Source organism: Rattus norvegicus, chromosome 3 (assembly GCF_021556685.1).
Source record: "Rattus norvegicus strain SHRSP/BbbUtx chromosome 3, alternate assembly SHRSP_T2T, whole genome shotgun sequence".
NCBI lineage: Eukaryota > Metazoa > Chordata > Mammalia > Rodentia > Muridae > Rattus > Rattus norvegicus.
Window position 1 is genome coordinate 14,941,621 of NC_141536.1, and position 19,722 is coordinate 14,961,342.

The 19,722-nt window shown below is 52.2% G+C and overlaps 3 protein-coding genes across 17 annotated transcripts in view; 2 read left to right on the forward strand and 1 right to left on the reverse strand.

Annotated features, from left to right (window-relative positions):
• The window catches only part of Sh2d3c (SH2 domain containing 3C), a 35,806-nt gene extending 34,481 nt beyond the window's left edge, over nt 1–1,325 (forward strand). For all 5 annotated transcript variants that reach the window (XM_087652989.1, NM_001108579.1, XM_087652987.1 and 2 more), the window contains 1 exon segment: nt 720–1,325. In XM_087652989.1, the coding sequence (XP_087509115.1) occupies nt 720–895 (176 nt within the window). In that variant the 3' untranslated portion in view covers nt 896–1,325.
• Tor2a (torsin family 2, member A) lies at nt 1,286–7,475 on the forward strand. Of its 4 annotated transcripts, none has more exons than XM_087652991.1 (6): nt 1,286–1,373; nt 3,283–3,342; nt 4,579–4,844; nt 5,466–5,641; nt 6,376–6,503; nt 6,752–7,475. In XM_087652991.1, exons 4-6 carry the CDS (start codon nt 5,535–5,537, stop codon nt 6,994–6,996), a joined length of 480 nt encoding a protein of 159 aa, XP_087509117.1. In that variant the 5' UTR covers nt 1,286–1,373; nt 3,283–3,342; nt 4,579–4,844; nt 5,466–5,534; the 3' UTR covers nt 6,997–7,475. The 4 variants fall into 4 exon arrangements, 3 of the variants coding, with proteins under 3 accessions (XP_087509117.1, XP_087509118.1, NP_001007745.3); XR_015683147.1 differs by lacking the exons at nt 1,286–1,373; nt 3,283–3,342 and adding exons at nt 3,413–3,609; nt 5,855–5,979; XM_087652992.1 differs by lacking the exons at nt 1,286–1,373; nt 3,283–3,342 and adding an exon at nt 3,413–3,609 and having other exon boundaries at nt 6,376–6,507; nt 6,752–6,877.
• Nucleotides 7,000–19,650, reverse strand: Ttc16 (tetratricopeptide repeat domain 16). Of its 8 annotated transcripts, none has more exons than XM_087645660.1 (16): nt 19,613–19,650; nt 19,308–19,476; nt 19,014–19,061; nt 18,448–18,614; nt 18,063–18,153; nt 17,752–17,895; nt 16,249–16,349; nt 16,041–16,170; nt 14,267–14,481; nt 13,369–13,613; nt 13,117–13,258; nt 12,257–12,422; nt 11,789–11,931; nt 11,504–11,630; nt 9,139–9,217; nt 7,000–8,243 (listed from the first exon to the last, which is right to left on the reverse strand). In XM_087645660.1, exons 2-16 carry the CDS (start codon nt 19,323–19,325, stop codon nt 7,591–7,593), a joined length of 2,469 nt encoding a protein of 822 aa, XP_087501786.1. In that variant the 5' UTR covers nt 19,326–19,476; nt 19,613–19,650; the 3' UTR covers nt 7,000–7,590. The 8 variants fall into 8 exon arrangements, 7 of the variants coding, with proteins under 7 accessions (XP_087501786.1, XP_087501789.1, XP_087501788.1 ...); NR_190790.1 differs by having other exon boundaries at nt 7,404–8,243; nt 12,257–12,418; nt 19,613–19,642; NM_001429800.1 differs by having other exon boundaries at nt 7,404–8,243; nt 19,308–19,449; nt 19,613–19,642.
• Between the last annotated feature and the right edge of the window lie 72 nt (nt 19,651–19,722).

Consider the following 19,722-nt stretch of genomic DNA (forward strand, 5'->3'; position numbering starts at 1 on the left):
TTAATCACCAGGACTGCATACACCGCATAAACTGGGAGTGTGAGCCTCTGCAGTCCCAGCACTCTGACAGAGTTAGCAAGAGTTCAGTATCATCCCCAGCTGTGTACTGGATTCAAGGCCAGCCAGAATGCAGCCGGTTCTCTGACTTCGAGGCCAGCCTGGTCTACATAGGAAGTTTCAAGTCAGCCAGGGCTATATAGGGAGACTGTCTCAAAAGAAAAAAATATAATAATGGAAAAAATTCAGAAAATTATTCACTTGCCCAGAGATATATGGTTTGAATAGCTTGGTATTATCTTTTTCATCTTTTTTTTTTTCCTCAGAAAGAAGAGAATTATATGCACTTTAGAATAGTCTTTCTTTAAGAAAAAGGGAAATTTACGGAGAAATATAAGAAAGACCTTCTGTGATCTCACCTGAGATTTACAGGAGTATTTTACGTTTTAAGGGCTGAGGGGGTAGGAGAGCAATGAGCCCCTGCCTAGACACACAAAGCTGGGTGTCTCATGTCGGCACCACAAGCACAAGCACAGATTACTGTCTTGTTCCTTAAAAAAATCCTAGGTTGCAGATAGATGAAGAAAGACTAGTGCTGCCTGCAAGGTCTTGTTCCTCAGAACATTGTGTTGGGTCCCTGTGGGGTTAGGGAAAGATCTCTGTGAGCGGGCCCTGTAGGATGTGGAGAGATTCCTAAGCTCGTCTGTCTTCCCACCCTGCAGGGTTCCAGGCCCGACCGGAGCTCCTGGAAGTGTTCAGCACAGAGTTCCAGATGCGTCTCCTCTGGGGCAGCCAGGGTGCCAACAGCAGCCAGGCCTGGCGCTATGAGAAGTTTGACAAAGTCCTCACTGCCTTGTCCCACAAGCTGGAACCTGCCATCCGCTCTAGTGAACTGTGACCCCGGAGATCTTGCCTCTCTGCAGCTGCTGACAGCATCGGGGGCAGAGGGGCTCAGGACATTTCCTCCAGAGCACCACAGGGACACTGTGACCAGCCCAAGAATGTTCTGGGTTCAAATCCAGGATCTCTCTTGCACTTCCAGGGTCTTGAATGGACTCTGAGCTCCACTCTTCCACCACACGTGCACCAAGTCTCCCTTCCAAAGGGACAGGAACCTCTTCTCCTCCCGCCGGCTTTCGGCTTTCGCTGGCTCCCATTTTGCCGAGGTTCCCTGTTTTTGAGCCATGGGAGGCTCCCCACCCCTCTTCCTTCCTCCCGGCATCTATGCCTAGAGGTGCCACGGCCTCTATCTTACTGTAAATAAGCCTGGTGTACATGTATGTACAGAAGCCATGATCTCTTTCATATAATAAACTTTAATGACTCTTTCCTCTGTCCCGTGAGGCCTGGATAGTAGAAAGAAGCACTTTCCTCAGGTGAGTGGTCCAAGACATCAGCAAATACCTGGTTAGTACCAAAGACTTTCCAGATGATACGGGGAACCAGTTTTAGAGCAGACAGGTGCCCCTCCCTTACTGCCATGAGCTCAGGGGAGACTGTCAGTCCAAGACAGCGCAAGTAGGGCCCACACCTTAGTCTTCTCTGAGCCCAGGGTCCGTCCAGAAAAATCATAGTTCCCCACCCCCACCCCATCCACAGGCAAGAAATCCAGAGTTTGGGATAAAAAGGCTTTTAAAAGTCTAGAGTCCTAGAGAGATGGCTCAGTGGCTAAGAGTACTGGCTGCTCGTGCAGAGGACTCAGGGTCAATCCAAGCACTCATATGGTGGTTCATAATCTGTATCTCCAGTGCCAAGGGATCGTATGGCTTCTTCTGACCTCCTTGGGTACTGGGCGCACATGTGTTGTGCGGGCAAAAGAGCCACACAAATAAAATTTAAATCTTTAAACTGGGCATGGTGACTCACCTTTAATCCCATCCCTTTGGACTCAGAGGCAGGCAAATCTTTGACTTTGAGGCCAGCCAAATATGCTTAGTGAGACCCCCCCCTTACACACTTCAAAAAAAATCTTTAAATAATGAAACCTAGGGTCCCAGTTCCCCTTACAAATGGACACCTGGTGGGACAACTGGTGGGTGAAGGGACTTTTTCTGAGCTATAATAACAGAACAAGCAAGCAGATGGGGGAAGAGACATTGATTGGTGATGACCACAGGCTTGGCCCCCAGGCCTCAGGAGTCTGTTTATTGAATTAGAGACATAGAGGTCCTTTACCTCTGAGCTCTTTGACTGCGTGAGGCTGGGAACATGTGACTAGGGATATTAGATCTTTGACAGTACCTGGAGGTGGGTTTAGTTCAATGGCTCAGTGATTGGGAAACTTGGATAAGAAGCTTAATTTCTTGGGTTCCAAATTCAATAAAACCTGGACAATAAGGGAATCCCTCTCCATGGATTTATATTAGTGTTTTTTAGTGTATATTAGCTGGTAAGAAAGAGCAATACTCATATACTATATATTAATTTAAATTTCTCTTTTTAAGCTCAGGGAAACTTTTATTAGGGTTTAAAAGAACCCCCCCCCCCAGGGCAGGCAAGCTGTAAGGAAGATGGAGAAACAGAAAAAGCCATGTCTCTTGAGTGAGTTGGCACAGGTGCCAGCCACATAGAGGGCTTTAGAGAGTGAAACCCAAAGTGTTAGAGAGGTGTGCTTAGGGAAAAGAAAGGCACTAAACAGTGGTGCACACCTTTAATCCCAGCACTCAGAGGTAGAACCAGGCAGACTCTGCGTTTGAAGCCAGCCTGCTACAGAGTGGGTTCCTGGACAGACAACTAGGACTACACGGGGTAACCCAGTCTTGAAAAGAGAGATGAAGGAAAAATTACACCTTTCCGAGCTACTTAGACTTGTGAAGCTGCATCACTTTTTTGATTTGCTTACTTATCCCTTTAGGGTGTGTGTGGACTCATGTGTAGAGGTTTGAGGACAATTTGCAGGATTGGTTCTTGGTTTCTGCCAGGCTGTCTCTGGGCATTGATCTAGGGTCTTTAGGCTTGGTAGCAAGTATCTTGCAGGCTCTATTTTCTGAGCCAAAACACTTTATGTGACCACATCTCATATCCCTGGGTATATAGCAGGTCTTGTTACAGGACATGTAGGGCCCCTGCCTGACACTAGCAGAGACATTCTCAAATGTATTATAGCTCAAAAAGTGCTGTTGTGAGAACTCTTTTGTCACATTTTTTAAAAAAGCTTGGAAAAAATCTCTCAGGAAGTGTAAGGTTCCGCACAAGTTTTTGTTATTTATTGTTGTCTCATGCTCTTAACAATCTTTACCCGTGACCATGGCAACGCGGGACTGGGCGGTTTGCTGGCTCCCCCAGGAGGCCTATTTGCGCTACTGCTGCCGGACAACCGGTCGGGTTTTAGAGCCCCGAAGAAAGGTGAGCCGGGAGTTGTAGGCAATGGGCGTGGCTGTCGAGGAGCGGTGCACACCGGGAGCTGTAGTTCACAGGTTCTGGCAGTGGGCCGCCTCTGACTGAAATAGGGCCTCAACCGGATGGCGGTGGCTAGGCACGGCTGCCCGCCCTGGGGCTCGATCCTCGGGCTGCTCGTGCTGGCCTTGGCTGCCGCCGCCGCCTGGGACGTGTCTTTTCTGCGATGCAGTTTAGGGTCCTTCTGCGAATGTGACTTCTGGCCCGACTTGCCTGGTGAGGAGTGGGAGCCGGGACGGAGCTCGCAGGGGTCCGCGGCCCCGCCGGCCCAGGCTGGCGGAAGTGGGGATCCGAGCGCCTCCACTCGGCGAGGGTTTGGAGGTTGCCCGGTGGAGGGAAGCCTTTGACAGCGGGGCGGTGGCTTGTGGTAGGCCTCCCTTGTGCGGGCTTGTCACTCCGGGGAGAAACCTGCGGTGGGCTGAACCTGTAGACAGCTGTCGAGTACTCGGGGCTGGTGCAATCCGGAGAACCGCCTCGAGGGGGCGGTGCCGCGCTGGCCCTTGCTGAGGTAGCTGCTCCTGTCCCTCATTTGTCGGACAAGTATCCCAGAGGTCTTAGACATGCCTTCGAACCTCCGATGCTTTTTGTTTATTGTTTTTCAGACAGAGCCTTTCTACATTGATTTGGCTGTTCTGGACCTCACTGTGTGGACCAAGCTGGTCTCAAACTCACAGAGATCCACTTGGCTCTGCCTCCAGAGTGCTAAGGGATTAAGGGTTTGCACCATCATATCCCGACTGATTTATATGTATAAAATATATGTAATATGTATATAATATATATGTATATTTGCTTACAAGTATGTGTATGTACCATGTGTACCAAGGAAGTTATAAGGTGTTGACTCCTGGGATAGAGTTACAGATAGTTGAGAGCTAACATGCAGGTGGTAGGAATCAAACTTACTTAGATTCTCTGCCAAAGCAACCAGTGTTTTTTTGTTTGTTTGTTTGTTTGTTTTTTGAGACATGTAGCTCTGCTTGGCCTGGAATTCACTATGTAGACCAGGCTGGCCTGGAACTCACAAGAGCTCTCCCTGCTACTGCCTCCCAGTTGCTGGGATTAAAGGCGTGTTGGAACTCACTATGGATTATTTGCTGCCACTGCCTCCCAGGTGCAGAGATTACAGACTGTGAGTCAATAGCCTGCCATCTGCTTTGATATGCATTCCTTTTGTGGTCCTAGGTCTGGAATGTGACCTGGCTCGACACCTAGCTGGCCAGCATTTGGCCAAGGCCCTGGTGGTGAAGTCATTGAAGGCCTTTGTACAGGACCCAGCCCCCAGCAAGCCATTGGTCCTTTCCCTGCACGGCTGGACAGGCACTGGGAAGTCCTATGTGAGCTCCCTGCTGGCGCAGTATCTCTTCCGGGGTGGCCTTCGCAGCCCTCATGTCCATCACTTCTCTCCTATCATCCACTTCCCACATCCCAGCCACACTGAGCAGTACAAGGTAGGCTGGATGTGTGCTGGGTCCCTTTTCCCTGTCCTAATCCAGAGAGGGCTCCAAAGCACACAGCCAGTTGGAGTGAGCGCTCAGAACCTATTAGGAACAGAGCTTGCTCTCTGTGATACAGGGGTGGTGGCGTCATTGGTGCCTGTGGGTCAGAGACATCAGGAGAGAGATGGGGATTATGGAGGGCAGATATTACTTACAGAGTACCTGTGTCTGTGTTCTTATCCTGTTAAGCTTTTAGCCCCAACTTGGTGTTTGGGAACAACTCCCTGGTGACTGCCAGATTTGATAACTATTGTTCCTGATCTGTCTTAGCTGTCAACACTGTGGGGCAAGTCTAACACCCCCACCCCCACCCGCTGTCAGAAGTCACTAGCTGTCATGAACAGATAATTGGGGCACATATATTTATACCTCTCTTTTCCTGTTGACTGGCTGTGTGATCTTGGACAAATCTGCACCTCTCTGAACTACCTTTTTACCATCTGTCTCAAGGGGTTGGTGCTGTCTAGAAATGTAGATCATGTCTCTTTGGAAACTTTTCTTGGCTTCGGAAGAAGTTCGGGGTTGCGGGGAGTGTCTTGGACTCCTTTGGAATTCCTGTCTCTACCCTCATAGAATGAGCTCAAGAGCTGGGTCCAGGGGAACCTCACTGCCTGTGGCCGGTCTCTTTTCCTCTTCGATGAGATGGACAAGCTGCCCCCTGGCCTGATGGAAGTCCTGAAGCCCTTCCTGGGCCCTTCTTGGGTTGTGTATGGGACCAACTATCGCAAAGCCATTTTCATCTTTATCAGGTCTGGCCTCCATTGCAAGCAAGCAGGGAGCTGGGGAGGGGGGCAGTTGTTAGATATCCAGATCTCCAGCTTGGGCTTGAGCTTCCAGGAGGGTGCTCTCCCTCAGAGGCCATGTATGCTCTCCCATCTCCTCACTTTATCCCTGGTGACTATCATTTGACTGCCGGCTCCTCCTTTGACATTCTCAAAGCCCTTCTGGGCTCTGACTTCTAGATCCTTGCTGCTGTGTGAATCCCAGCCTGGTCAACAGTCATCCCTCCTTGGTAGTTGAGAGGACACAAGCATGGGAGAAGGGGACCAGTATCCCTACTCTCCAGCCTCAGCCATGTTTCCAAGCTGTGAGTCCTTAAGCAGGGGCGCTAAGCCTCTCTGAGTTCTGCCCTCTGCTTCTAAAGCTGGAACAATGGTAGTCCCCCCTGTCCTCCTGAGCTAGTTAAAGGATAGAAAGGGATTTTGTCACCTGGGGGTGGTAACACACTTGTGATCTGAGAGGTAAGTCAAGAGGATGGCTTTAAAGTTCAAGCTAGCCTGGGCTACACTAATAATAACCTGTATCAGCCCTCACCCCAGATTGCTCTGTGAATTGTCAGATGTATCATGTATACATGTTATGGTGACTAGGTTGTCACAGGACCTTGGGAGAAGGAATTGGGCCACTTAGCTGACTCTGAGTCATGTTAGGTGTGACCCTCTACCTCTTCAGTGAGTTTCAGCCTGTCTCCTTGTGATTTTAGCAATACTGGAGGTGAGCAGATCAACCAGGTGGCCCTGGAGGCATGGCGCAGCCGTAGGGACAGGGAAGAAATCAGCCTACAGGAGGTGGAGCCAGCAGTGTCCCAAGCTGTGTTGGACAACCCTCACCGTGAGTTGGCTCAGGGATGTGTTGGTAGGGCCTTCACACTTAAGTTTAGTGGGCTGGACATCTAAATCGCAAGCATTGCCCACTGCACTGCAGCCCCCATACCCCAGGTTTCTGCACACATAGCTCTGTGACCTGACCAAGGCCTGTAGCAGCCCCAGCTCCTGCAGCCTGCACTTCACCACCACTAGCCTTGTGAGGCATGACTTCCCAGTTGAAAAGCTCACCATTGCTTCCGTGCCTACCTGCAGATGGCTTCTGGCGGTCTGGCATCATGGAGGAGCAGCTGCTGGATGCTGTGGTCCCCTTCCTCCCCCTCCAGCGGCATCATGTGCGCCACTGTGTGCTCAATGAGCTGGCTCAGCTGGGTTTGGAGCCCCGAGAGGAGGTGGTTCAGGCTGTGCTGGACAGTACCACCTACTTCCCTGAGGAGGAGCAGCTCTTCTCCTCCAATGGCTGCAAGACAGTGGCATCCCGAATCACATTTTTCCTCTGAGAACCCCGGGGGCATCATTGCCTCCTCTGCCTAGACAGATCAAACAGACGCCTGGGCGTCTCCTGGAAGAATTCTTCCCTAAGCTGGCTGGCAAGTGGGACCCAGAGCACAGAGTTACGATGAAGAAAGGAGTTGGCAGGCCAAGGAAGAAAGGTCTAGAAGCATCTTTGCTGGGAAATTCCTGGGCACCCCAGAACCTCACAGCCTCGCCATTGCTCTGCGGTCTGAGCCTTCTCAATGTGAACGGCAACTCAGGGACAAAGTGGCTACTCCAGCTGGGGGCTTTTACTGGCACGCCTTGTCTGGTCCCTTCTCCAGATCTCAGCCTATGGCTGGACCTGGCAATCCAGCTAGGCCAGGCAAGCATCTCAGTTTTACCAAATGAAAGGACTCAAGCTGCCACCTGGGCCTGGCTTTCAAAGTTTTTAATTTTGTATGAGAAGAGAGCAGAGATAATAAACTTAGCCATGGTATTGGAACATTGACCAAGGTTTCTCACTGTCCTGGGAGGAGGCAGCTTTGCTGCGTCTGCTCACTGCTCAGCACGGGCTTCAACTGGCTCTCTGAGGGAGCAGTATAATGGCCAGAGGTGAGCTAGTCTCGGTCTTCTTCAGGCTCCTGAGATAAAAGGTTAGTCAGTTCCGTGAAGCTTTCAGCACTGCTCAGATGTGTTGATGTGCTCTCAGTGAAGCTTGAGGAGTCATCACCATCCTTGCTGGCCTCTGGAGTCTGGCTCGGGGGCTCACTGGCACTACTGAGGCTCCTACCACTGTCATGGACGGTTGTGCTGGAACTCTTTGTTAGTACCTGACTGCTGCTCCAGGTCTTGGGTTTCCAGCCCTGGGCTCGAACAGCCTTAGCCCTTCTTACTCTCTCCTTTAGGATCAGGGAAGACCTGGACTTGGTAGGCTTTGGGCGCTCAAGGGCTTCTTGCCTGCTGGTGCTCTTCCTGGGACCCTTGGGAGCCTCTGTCTTTGGTTTTGGGTCATGGGTGGCCCCTGCGTTTTTGGTGGAGCCCTTTTTGCCATAAACAGGTGTGATCTCAGTGACGTTCTGGTTTAGGTACTCTGAAACCACCTCGATGACCTTGGGGCCCCAGGTCAGTTCCAGTTTTGTCCTGGGTCCTGAGGACTGAGGCTTCTGAGGCTTTGGCAGTATGGACTCGGAGGATGATATAGGTGTGTGAGAAGTGCTCATATATTCCCGGCTGGTTGACATCTCTGGCCCTGATGTGCTGATGCTCATAACTGGAAAAGGGTGTCGAGGGCAGCCATTGGCCTCTAGGCAGCTCCGAGAAGACAGAGCTTCCAGGCAGCCTCCAGCCCACAACCCTGAGGTCTACCGACTCCCACCAGGCCCACCTTCTCCATGTGTCTGGGCTGTGGGTGACCCACTGACCCAGCTTGCCCTCTCTTTGGGTTCTCCCCAACCCTGTTCTCCCACAGGCCTCTGAACTCTGCCCCAATCCCTCTTACATGCAGCTGATTCCAACTCTTCCTTCAGTTCCTCGAAGCCTACTCTGACCCCTCTAAAGGTCTAATCACACTCTGCCCTCTAAGCCCCACTCCCATTTGCCCGGCTGGCTGCTCCCTCCAGCTGACTTAGGACTCACTTCCTGGGGCCAGGACCGAGCTACTCATCCCCATCACTAGTGGTTGGTACAGGCCTGCTGCGGGGCACTTGGGCCATCACAGTTTTAGGGGGTGATAACCGGATGAAAGGAAGGGGAACTAATACTGCCCCCCTGCACCAAGGAGCACCAGGAACAGCCTTTTCTCTCCAGGGGGCGCTGGGGGGCAGCCTCCTTGCTTTGTTTGCCCTTTCATCCCCTCCTGGCTGGTGATAGCAAAATTGGGAGTCAAAACCTGTTGGATATGCATGAGGTTTGTGGCTTAGTTCAGGAACATAGTGAGGAGCAGAGAGAAAGGATGGGCTTTGGAGGGAGAGGCAGAAATAGTAATAGCCGGAAAGGGCCTGAGGGTGTCTGGTCCCTGCCCTGTGCTGGCTATCATCCCACCAAGTCCCCACCACATCCCTTGTGAGGTTGGGACAAAGCAATCCTGGGCAGAACCAAAGGTCATGATCAGTACTTGGCCTCTCTGGTGCTTTCTTCCAGGCTTAGCAGGAACATCAAGGACTTACTGCTGAAGACAGAACCTGAGGAGGTCTGGTCCACGTAGCTGTCTGTCAGGGATGTTCTCTTGCGAGGGATCTTCCTCACCTAAAGTGAGAATCAGGCTTGGGAGCTGCAGATGGATATGTCTGCAAGGTCAAAGGACAGTCTAGCCTATTTTTTTTTCTGTCTAAGACAGGGTTTCTCTATGTAACTCAGACTGTCCTGGAACTTCCTTAGAAGACCAGACTGGCCTGGAACTCAGGGATCTGCTTTTGTGCCTCCCAAGTGCCAGGATTAAAGGCATGTGTGTATATGTGTGTGTGTGTGTGTGTGTGTGTGTGTGTGTGTGTGTTATGTGTGTATGTGTGTGTTGTGTATGTGTGTGTGTGGTGTATGTGTGTGTGATGTGTGTGTGATGTGTGTGTCTGTGTGTGTGTGGTGTGTGTGGTGTGTGTTTGTGTCTGTGTGTGTGGTGTGTGTGTCTGTGTGGTGTGTGTGTGGTATGTGGGTGTGTGTGGTATATGTGTGTGTCTGTGTGTGTGGTCTGTGTGGTGTGTGTGTGTGGTGTGTGTATGTGTGTGTGGTGTGTGTGTGTGGTGTGTATGTGTGTGTGTGGTGTGTGTGTGTGTGGTGTGTGTGTGTGGTGTGTGTGTGGTGTGTGTGGTGTGTTTGTGTGGTGTGTATGTGTGTGTGGTGTGTTTGTGTGGTGTGTATGTGTGTGTGGTGTGTGTGTGTGGGGTGTGTATGTGTGTGTGGTGTGTGTGTGTGTGTGTGTGTGTGTGTGTGTGTGTTTCCACTACACAGCTATCAGTTGTTTTTTAAAAAGATTTGTTTATTCTCTACTTTTTAAAATGTGTACGCGTGTTTGTGTGTACACGTGCCCACAAAGGTCAGAAGAGGGCATCAGATAGATGGAGCTGGGGTTACAGGCATTTGTCAGCAGCTCAGTGTAGGTGCTAGAAACCAAACTCAGGTCCTCTACAAAAGCGACACTGACTTAACTACTCAACCACAGCTCCTCACAACCATTTTGTTGTTTTGTTGTGCTTTCCAATCGGGCATTCTTTCTCTCATACTTAAGAGTTCTTTACAGAGACTTGGTCAGGAAGGGTGGGAAGGCCAAGAGGCTAAGACTGCAAGCCAGACAGGCATCATACCCTAGAAAGGTAGTGCGGGGTGCACATTGGTTCACATGGGGCCAGGCTTCTGTAAACTAAAGTGCGGAGCCCTGGGAAATGCTAGCTAGGAACTGAGCAGTCTCTTCCTCATGCACACTCTTTCATTCACCCGCGGACTACTTCTGCTCTGCCTGTTTCACAGTGCAGAGAACGGAGGAGACTGCGCACTGAAGTGGCCTGCTGAGGAGAGAACAAGCTTTGTCTGCAGTGGGACTGGTGGCTGCTCCACCTGGGTCACATCTGTAGCTGGGGAGAAAAGGTAAAGCTCCTCCAGCCATCCCGTTGGCCTTGTGCTGTGCCCATCTCAGCTTGTGTCCCAGAGAGAGGATGCTCACAGTGACGTCGGGTAGGTGAATGTTAGTGTGAACTAGGAGGGCCCCAGTACAGCCTCCACTACAGCTGTGGGACCCTTATAAATGTAACACTTAGGGAAAGGACCCAGAGATGGGGAGCAGGCCGTAGGTCTTCGTTTAAAAGGAAGGTAAGTTTCACATAGAGAGTTAGGAATTGGGGCAACCTTGTACAGAAGTGGGACAGGGGCCTAAGAGAGTGCATGCCCAACAGCCTTCTGGGAGCTGAGAGTGTTTGTTGACGTGGGTGTAGTGGCGTCAGCACAAAGGTTGCATGCCTTTAGTCCTAGCCCTAGGGATGCAGAGGCAAGATTATTTCTGCCAGTTTGGAGCCAGCTTTGTCTATATAGTGAATTCGAGGCAAGCTAGGGCTATGTAGTGAGACCCTGTCTGGAGAAGCAATACTGACAAGGAAGACAGCTATGTAAGTCAGGCAGGCACCGGCCATGCAAGCTTGAGCACCTCTGTTGAAATTCCTGCACGGATATACAATCTGGGAATGGCTTTGTGCGCCTCTAGCCCCAGCACTGGAGTGGAGTGGAGGGAGACAGGTTTCTGAGGCTGCCTTAGTCTCAATACAGTGAACATGATAGGGAAGGAAGGACACCCAACAGCCTCCTGTGGTCTCCTCGTGGGCATGTCCTACACAGACAACACACATACAGCACAAGCCACCTGCACCGCCCCCCAGTGTCTTTCTCTATGCTAGACGATGGAAAGACTATAGGGCCAACTTAGTAAGGAAGGCAAGGCACAGGTGGTCATGCATAATCACAGGGGCACCCTTACTTCTGTGTCTCCATCTCGGGGGAGAGTAGGTTAGGCTCACATCAGACTCCAGGAGCCTCAGGCGTTCCACTCACCTTTTTTCCCTTTGCCACCTCCGGAGCCTGGAAAATAGTCACTTCCTCTTCTTTGGGGATCTCAGGAGGCTCCTTCTTCCAGGACCTCACCATGGCTTGGGCTTTCTGGCGTTCCATTAACCGTTGCCTATCAAGTTATGGTCCCAGGGCCCCGATCAGTCTCTGGAATCTGAACTGCTGTCCCCAGAGACCAGGCAGTGCAAGCCCTACCAGGCAACTGGACCAGAGGCGTTCCGAGTCCCCACCAGTTCCTACCAGAAGTCCCTGTCCCGCACACAAGCTTACAACACAATGCTTTGAGGGTAGTTTCTCCTTGGCCCGTTTTCTATCATCCGGGTTAGCTGGAGCCTAGCCAGTTCAGCCACTCGGCTCTTAAGGGCGCCCTCCACAGTCATGCCAGGAAAAAGGGTGTTCATCATTGCAGCCATCTGCCGGGAAGAGAGCAACCAGAGCTGGAACAGTGCAGGCCAGTGCTACCTTGACCTCAGATGAACATGGGAGGCCCCTGTAGACTCCCTCATCCAGGGCTTCTTAACCCAGAAGGAGCAGGAGACCATAAGGAATGGACAATTGCCCAGTGGAGATCCAGACAGGACAGGGACTAGCTTCTGAATTGTAGGGCCTGTCTGAGGAAGGTAGCACTGGTCTGGGGGAGGGCTGGAGGGGTAGTAACTCAATGTCACCAGTCTCTTGGGGACAGGAGGGGTAGACAGGCGGCAGGAGAAGAGTCTTTCTGGTTCAGCAGGGGCCCACCTTTGGATAGTTGGGGTTCAGGAGCAGCACAGTAGCAACATCCTGGCGGGCCCCCAGTATGTTCTGCAGGAACTGTCGGCACTTGGCCCGGTGCAGGTAGTACTGGGGCTTCTGTGGGTTGTGCCTTATAGCCTCCGAGAAGTGCTCCTCTGCTGTCTGGAACTGCCTGAGGGACATGCCCGAGGCTGCCGTGTACTGCCAGGAAAGCTGGCAGCTACTAGGCACCCAGGAGTTGAAGGGAAACTAGGGCCTCTGCTCCTGGCCTGCTCTTCTCACCCACTTCTGTCAGCCATACCTCGATGGACCTGACACTGGAGTACTATAACTTTGGTGTACCCTAATTTTTTTTGTTTTATTTAAATTTTTTGAGACAGCATCTCCTTATAGCCTTGACTTTAATGGAACTCAATCTGTAGACCAGGCTGGCCTTGAACTCTTAAAGATCCACCTGCTTCTGCCTTCCAAGTAGCATGGGCCACTACACCTGGCCCTAACATTTTAAAAAATGTGCGTGACTGTTTTGCCTGTGTGTATGTTCGTGCACCATTCTCATGCCTAATCACTTGGCGTTGGGATAGCAGATGGCTGTGAGTTGCCCTGTGGGTGCTGAAAACCAACCTAAGTCCTAGAGGAAGCTCTAGAGGGAGGCTTTTTGGGAGGGCAGGTAGGCCTTGAAAATAACATTCTGAATCATACATGGTTGAATATTTCATTCTTTTCGTTAGAAGGCTTAATTTACTAAAATAACTAAATTTATTTCTGTGGTGAAAATGTGTGTAAAGGTGAGCCCTTTCCGGTCCAGCACTGCCTCAAGCCACGCCCTCCTCAGCCACGCCCCCTCCCGCTTGCCCGTGGCGCACCTGTGCTTCTGCTGGCAGAAGCCCATCTTCTCCTGCAGCACCCCCATGCGCAAGTTCGCTCCTTCATCCAGTGGGCTCAGAGCCAGTGCTTGCTTGTAGTCAGCCTCCGCGAAGGCCAGGTTGCCCAGCTGGTAGAAGCAATCTAGGACCCGAGGGCGAGGTCTGAGTGCACCCCCAACTCCCTGAGCAAAGCTGGGGCCCAGCCTGGACTCCTCGGGCAGTTAGTAAGGGCTTGACCGCCACCCAGCTCACCCCCACGGTTGATGTACAGGCCCTTCTCGTTCTGCTCGTCTCTGATAGCCTTGTTTAGCAGCAGCACACTCTCCTGATAGGCACCATGGAGGTAGCAGTGCACAGCAAAGTCGTTGTAAGTCAGCAGCAGCTGGCGCTGCGCCTGCTTCACTAGGTTGTCCTGGCTTTCAGTCATCATATCCAGGGCCTTCAGGAAGTCTTCCACAGCTGGGTCATACTGCTGGAGCCGTCTGCGCAGGGTGCCTCTATTGTGGTGGACAGGGCAGGTAGCAGGAAGGGACACAAGGGCTGAAGTATCCCATTTGGCTAGAAGGCTGTTGCCTGCCCTGGACCTTCTGACCTATGGCCATTGACTGTATTCATACATTCTGCCTCAAGCCCTAGGTCTGTCTGTCTTCTGGGGCTGGCCCGAGATTGCTGCTTGGATAACCTATTAGTCATCTGGATTTGTTCTTTCTCAAGGGTAGTTTTCCAGTTTGGAAGTCATGTATTTTATGTGGTTTCTGGGAATTGAACTCCAGTCGACAGGTTTGTTCAGCAAGCGACTTTACCCGCTGAGCCATGACAGGCCCCTGTTCAGGCCTTTGTGTACAGATTATTTAGCCAACTATCTAGATAAGAACATCCAGGATTAGGGAGAGTGAATGGCACCAAATCCTTGGGGGACCAGATACAAACCCTAGTCTACTGTCCTCCCAACAACTACTCAGCTGGCCTGGCTGGAGTCCCAGGTCACCATGGAGACCACCTCTATGGTGCCACGACCCCAGTCAGAAGCAGGGAAAGGTTACTGGGGGCTAGAGAGAGGAACTGAAACCTGGGAGGGGTCAGAGACTCTCCCGAGACCACGAAGCAGGTCTGCAGGAGGCCCAGCCCCTCTGCACCCTGGTACCCATACCGGAAGAGGAAGAAGTTGGGGTCCAAGGGATTGTTCTCAATGGCACAGCTGACGCACTTTAGTGCGCGGTGCAGCTTGCCTTGCACGGCCAGGATGCTGGCATCTTGGAGGGACTGATTGGCCTGGTCCACCATCTTCTGGAGCAGCCCTTTGGCCTGTGTGTGCTTGGGATCTAGGAGCAAGGCGCTTCGGAGGTCCTGATAGCAGAGGTTGGCCTGCAGGGGTGGCAGGGCAGCATAGCCCCAGTAGGGGGTTGAGGAAGGCAGGCCTCTAGAAAACAAGCTACCACCACACCATCCCTTCTGTGCCCCGCATTACTGTTCTACATTTCTGGCCTCTTAAATGAGGCAGGTCAGCCTTGGTGATTTGTGCTGATCTTATCTCCTGTAGGAGTCCTGTGGTGAGGGCACTGTGCAGCCTCATCCCCTCCTGTATCCTTTCTCCACACCCACAGCAGCTGTGACCAAGGGCAGACTGAGGTCTGGGTGCGAGCAGAGACTATCCCTAGGCAAATGCCTTTCACTGTTGTGCACATTAGCCCAGACAACAGTCTTAGCAAGCACCTTGCGGTCCTGTGGGTAAGTGGTTGGAGGGTAACCCGGAAGGACTGGCAGCAGGTGAGATGGGGAGTGGCTGAGGTGGGCTTGGGCTGGAAAACTGGCTGGCTGGGGTTCCTGGCAGTCTCGGGATGAAGCTGGGCAAAGGTCTGAGTTCTGAAGAGCCCTCCTCACCGGACACAGTGAAGGCAGGGGGTGGGGGACAGCCATAAAGAATAGACTCTTGCCTTTGAAGGGGACTCCCACTGAGTCACTACAGCCCAGCCTCTGGCTAGAACGTGCCTGGCCGGCCTTACTCAGCCACTCCCCATCCTGGCCTGGTAAGAAGTGAATCTACCCTTCCCCCTCTCATTCTCTCTGTGCCCCCTCCGCCCCGTTTACCTAGTATGCTGCCCACTGTTCAGGGGCCTCTTTCCTTCCATTCCATCAGGGCTTTGGATACTTCCTCATTCCCCTCACCCCTTCCTCCTCCTGCACTCGGCCTCCTCCCAGGACCTGTCCATCCAACTGACCAACTCCAGTCAGCATCCCCTAGAGGACAAGGTCGCTGTCCCAGAGAACACTCTACTGAGAAGACTATTCTCCTCTCCCTTCAGGCCCCTCTTTTCTGCTACATTCTCAACCTGTGACCCTGCATCCCTTGTTCCCAAGCTGTTCCCTGCGTCCTCTGTCCCCATGCTCATCTCAGCAGGGAGGCAAGGAGCTTTCAAACTTGCCCACTGTGCAAGTGTGAAAGGGAAGACAGGATGCTGGGCGTGGTGGTGCACACCTTTAATCCCAGAAAGAACAGGTCAATCTGTGAGTTCTAGGACAGCCAAGGCTACACAGAGAAACCCTGTCTCAAAAAAACCAAAAGAACACCCCCCCAAAAAAACCCCACCCACCACACCACCAACAACAAAAAACCCAAAACAGAACAACAAAAAGAAAGAGAGAGAGAGAGAGAGAGAGAGAGAGAGAGAGAGAGAGAGAGAGAAAGGCAAGAGGAAGGAGTACTTCAGCTAATGTCTAGTGTCCTGGACACCACACAGATGAGGGCTGGGGATGTGGCTCAGTTTCCTACCACAGGGCCAGGGCTGAGTGATGAAGGACCCTGAGTAGACAGGGTCCTTAGGTACTGTGTGGATAGCTGGCCTTGCCTCCTTAGCATCTTGAGACACCTTGGGGGTGGGGTGCAGGTCTCCAGGGCACACGCTGCCCTGCCCACTGTGCACTACCTTCTGGAAGAAGTTGTAGAGCCGAGCCCGCAGGATGAAGACATCAGCGCTGGCCCTGCCCTGCTTCACTTCCCTCGTGAGGAGAGAGAGGCAGTCGTGATGCCGCTTGAGGGCCAGCAGGCAGGCCATGCTGGGGACAGAGGGCAAAGGGCACTCAGCCTGGGGTAGTAAGAGGCTGCAGGGAGGGGGCAAGGTACGAGGCACTCACCATCGGTAACTGAAGGAAGGGTTTTGGGGCTGGAGGTCGGAGGCTTGCAGGAAGACATAGAGGGCTTCCTGGTAGTCACACAGCTCATAGAGGCACTGGCCCTGAGGAGACACCACCATCAGCTCTGCTCAGAACTCCAGCTCTACTGAGCTCCACATTGGCAGAGGTCAGGGAGAGAGACTTGGACAGAGATGGAAAGAGATGCAGAACTAAGCAGAAACACCAAGAAACATGGAGAAATACAGCAGCACAGAGTCTCCAGACAGAATGAGGCAGCAGGTGAAAACAGCAAGGCTCTGGCCTAGAACCCGAAAGCCTTCCCCATTTCAGAGGAAGGCACTAAGGCTCAGGGAGGTGAAGTGACTTCCTGAAGATCACAGGGGAAGAGAGCTAGCAGGACATGGGACTTCAACAGTTCCATGGGTTATTTGAATGCCTCGAGGGCTCTCCTGCCTTGTCTGGTATGTTTGTCTTATTAATGTTTCACAATGTAACTCATACCAGCCAGGAACAGTGCAACCGGGGCAAGCCTTGAACTCATGATAATCTTCCTGCCTCAATTTCTGAAGTACTGAGTATGCAAGCCTGTGCCACCATGTCTGGCCCAATGTTTTCTTTTTTGTTACATGTACTTATTCTGTGTATGGGCGGGGGCAGGCACATGCCACAGCACATTCTCGAAAGTCATAGAAAACTGGCAGTCTGCTCTCTTTCCACCGTGTGACTCAGCTATCACACTTGGGTAGTCAGGCTTAAGAGGCTCTTACCTGCTCAGCCACGTCACTGGGCTACCAACGTTTCTTTGTAAGAACTGAGTGATCTGGTGTTTTGTGGCATTGGTGCTTCGACTCAGACCCCTGCCATACCAGGTCTATGTTCACCCAACTCAGCCTCTATCCCATATTTGACCTTCAAAAGACATCGATGGTAGTGAGATGACTCAGTGGGTACAGGCACTTCGTCACCTGGCCTGCTGACGCCCAGGGCCCACCCACGTGGTACAAGGAGACATCTGACTTCTACGAGTTGTCCTCTGACCTCCCTTTGCACACAGATGCACACGAACACACATGCACACATGCACAAGTAAATGTAAAAACAAATGTTAACAATTAAAATTTCACTTAGTACTAGGGATAGTACTCAGAGCCCTCTGGGTGTCAGGCAGGCATCCCACCACCGGGCCACACCCCTACTGACCCAGCCAAATCAAATTTAAAACTTAGTTCAGTCATACTCTAAGGTCTCGGCATTTCCACGTGGTCAGCGTTGACCCTATTGGACAGTGTGGAGTAGATCAGAACCTTGCTGCAGAAGTTCTATTTGGACACCCCAGGCTAAATTAATAAATCAGTGATGAGGGCAGCAGGTGTGGACAGACACACAGACCAGGAGTCCCCAAGAACTCAGATCCTATCCCAGGAAGGATCCCTGTAGGCAGAGGGCAAGCCAGTGGCTGGGGATAAGGTGAGAATTCCTCTGTGTGTGGGGCAGCCTAGGCACCTGTAGGTAGAGCACGAAGGCCAGCCGATCCACGTATTTGTCATTTTCTGGCTCATAGAAGTAGGCCCTGCGGAGGTTCTGGAGGGCAGAGGAGAAGTCGCAGAGCTGGATGAAGGCCTCAGCACGATATACGTAGAAGTCTATCTGAAGGCAAAGAGACCCCCACTGCTATTTCCTCTACAACACCTCCCCCTCCAGGCGGCTCCAGAATCTGATGGTCCAGGAAGGAAGGGCTTAGCAGGTTTGACAGCGACAGAGGGGGTCTTATGCCAGCCAGTGGCTTTCAGGGACCACTCTGACTCTCCTCTTACCAGTTTGGGGTCCAGGTGGAGGGCACGGGAGAAGAACAGCACAGCCATCTCCCAGTCCTCTTGTAATAGGCACTGATGGCCTTGGTTATAGCTGTGAGGACACAAGACAGGTAGTGGAGCTGGCATTGGTCTGGGACCAGCCCAGGACCTTTTCAGGGCTACAGTGGGGTGTGTAGGAGGGAGGGCTGAGGTAAAGAGGCTAGAGAAGTAATCAGAGCTCCAGGCTGACCTTCCTGGAGCTCTCTCAGGCCATCAGCCTCTTATCCCTTTACCCGTTGCTGTTCACTGAGGCCCAGAGAGGGCTAGCAGCCGGCTTGCAGCTGAACCCAGCATTAATGATTGTGTGGAGTAGGAACCTGGGGCTGGGGGCGAAGAAGTAACTCACTACTCTCTGACTTTGGCAGGCACCGTCGAACCCATCATCCTTCGTTTTGTCGTTTCTGTCATAACATAGAACACATGGCTGGTCCCAAAGATGCGTCGCAGGATCTTCTCTGGACTCTTAGGAACCTTGAGTTTTGGAGCTTTCTGGGAACAGGCATCGCCAAGCTCCTGGGACCAAACCAGGGGCAAACAAGTTCAGAAGGCCTCAGAGATGACCTGGCATCAGGTGGTCAAGGAGATGAGAGTCTTTGTCACCACCACTGCACCCTCTGCTCTCCTCTTGGACTTTGGCTGCTCTCACCCTTGTGCTCTAGCTGCCCATTGTTCTCAGCACCCCAGCTCAGACCCTGCAGCACAAGGTTCCTTCTGAGTTCCCCCTGGGACTCTCACACCCAGCAGGCCACATTGAGCTAGCACTTCACTTGATTTGTTCCCTGGGCTTCTCACTTCTGTGTGGTCACCCTTCCCATAGTCACCAGAGTTGGGGACCTATGTCTCATCAGTCCTCAAGTTCTGTGTTTCACTCCTCAGAATCTCTCCCCTTGGGCTGGGCATGGTTGTGTATACCTTTAATATCCCCATTTTAGAGGAAGAGGCAGATGAATTTCTCTGATCCTATAAAACAAGCAAACAAACAAAAACCAAACAAAACCAAAAACGTCAGAACAACAATAATACCCCCCCCCCAAAAAAATTCTCTGCCCTCTCTCCTTTAGGACTGGGAGGCCAGTCACCCTTCTCCCCTCCCACACTACAAATGATGAACTCTCCCAAGTTTCTCTGAAGGACTTGATCGACTCTTCCTCAAGCCTTTCTTGCGGCCCTGCTCTCTGCCTTGGCTTTTCCTTCCCCAGCCCTCACCTTGCTTTTGTCTGTCATGGCCAGGTTTCTATGCTGATTTTTGGGCCGAGCAAACTCTCTGGTTCCCTGCCTCCATTGTTGCTAGGCACCAGCTCCAGGATGCCCATAGGCCCCGCCCATTTGGCCACGCCTCCAAGAGTCTCTAGAAATTTAGCAGGGCAAGCCAAGCCTAAATCAAGGGAAGAACCTATGGGCAGTGCACGCCGAGGCGGGTCAGAGTAGAAACATAACGAGGTACCAGCCCTTGAGCAAAGGCTGAGCCATACAGGGTGACACGACACGGAAGAATGCGCCCAGACACTCACCGGAGTCCGCCACCCGCCCACTTCCGCCCCGCAGAGACAAGGCGGATGCCGAACAGGGCCTGGATTGGGCGTCGCTGGACATGTGGAGATGCCATTGGCTTAGGGATGCC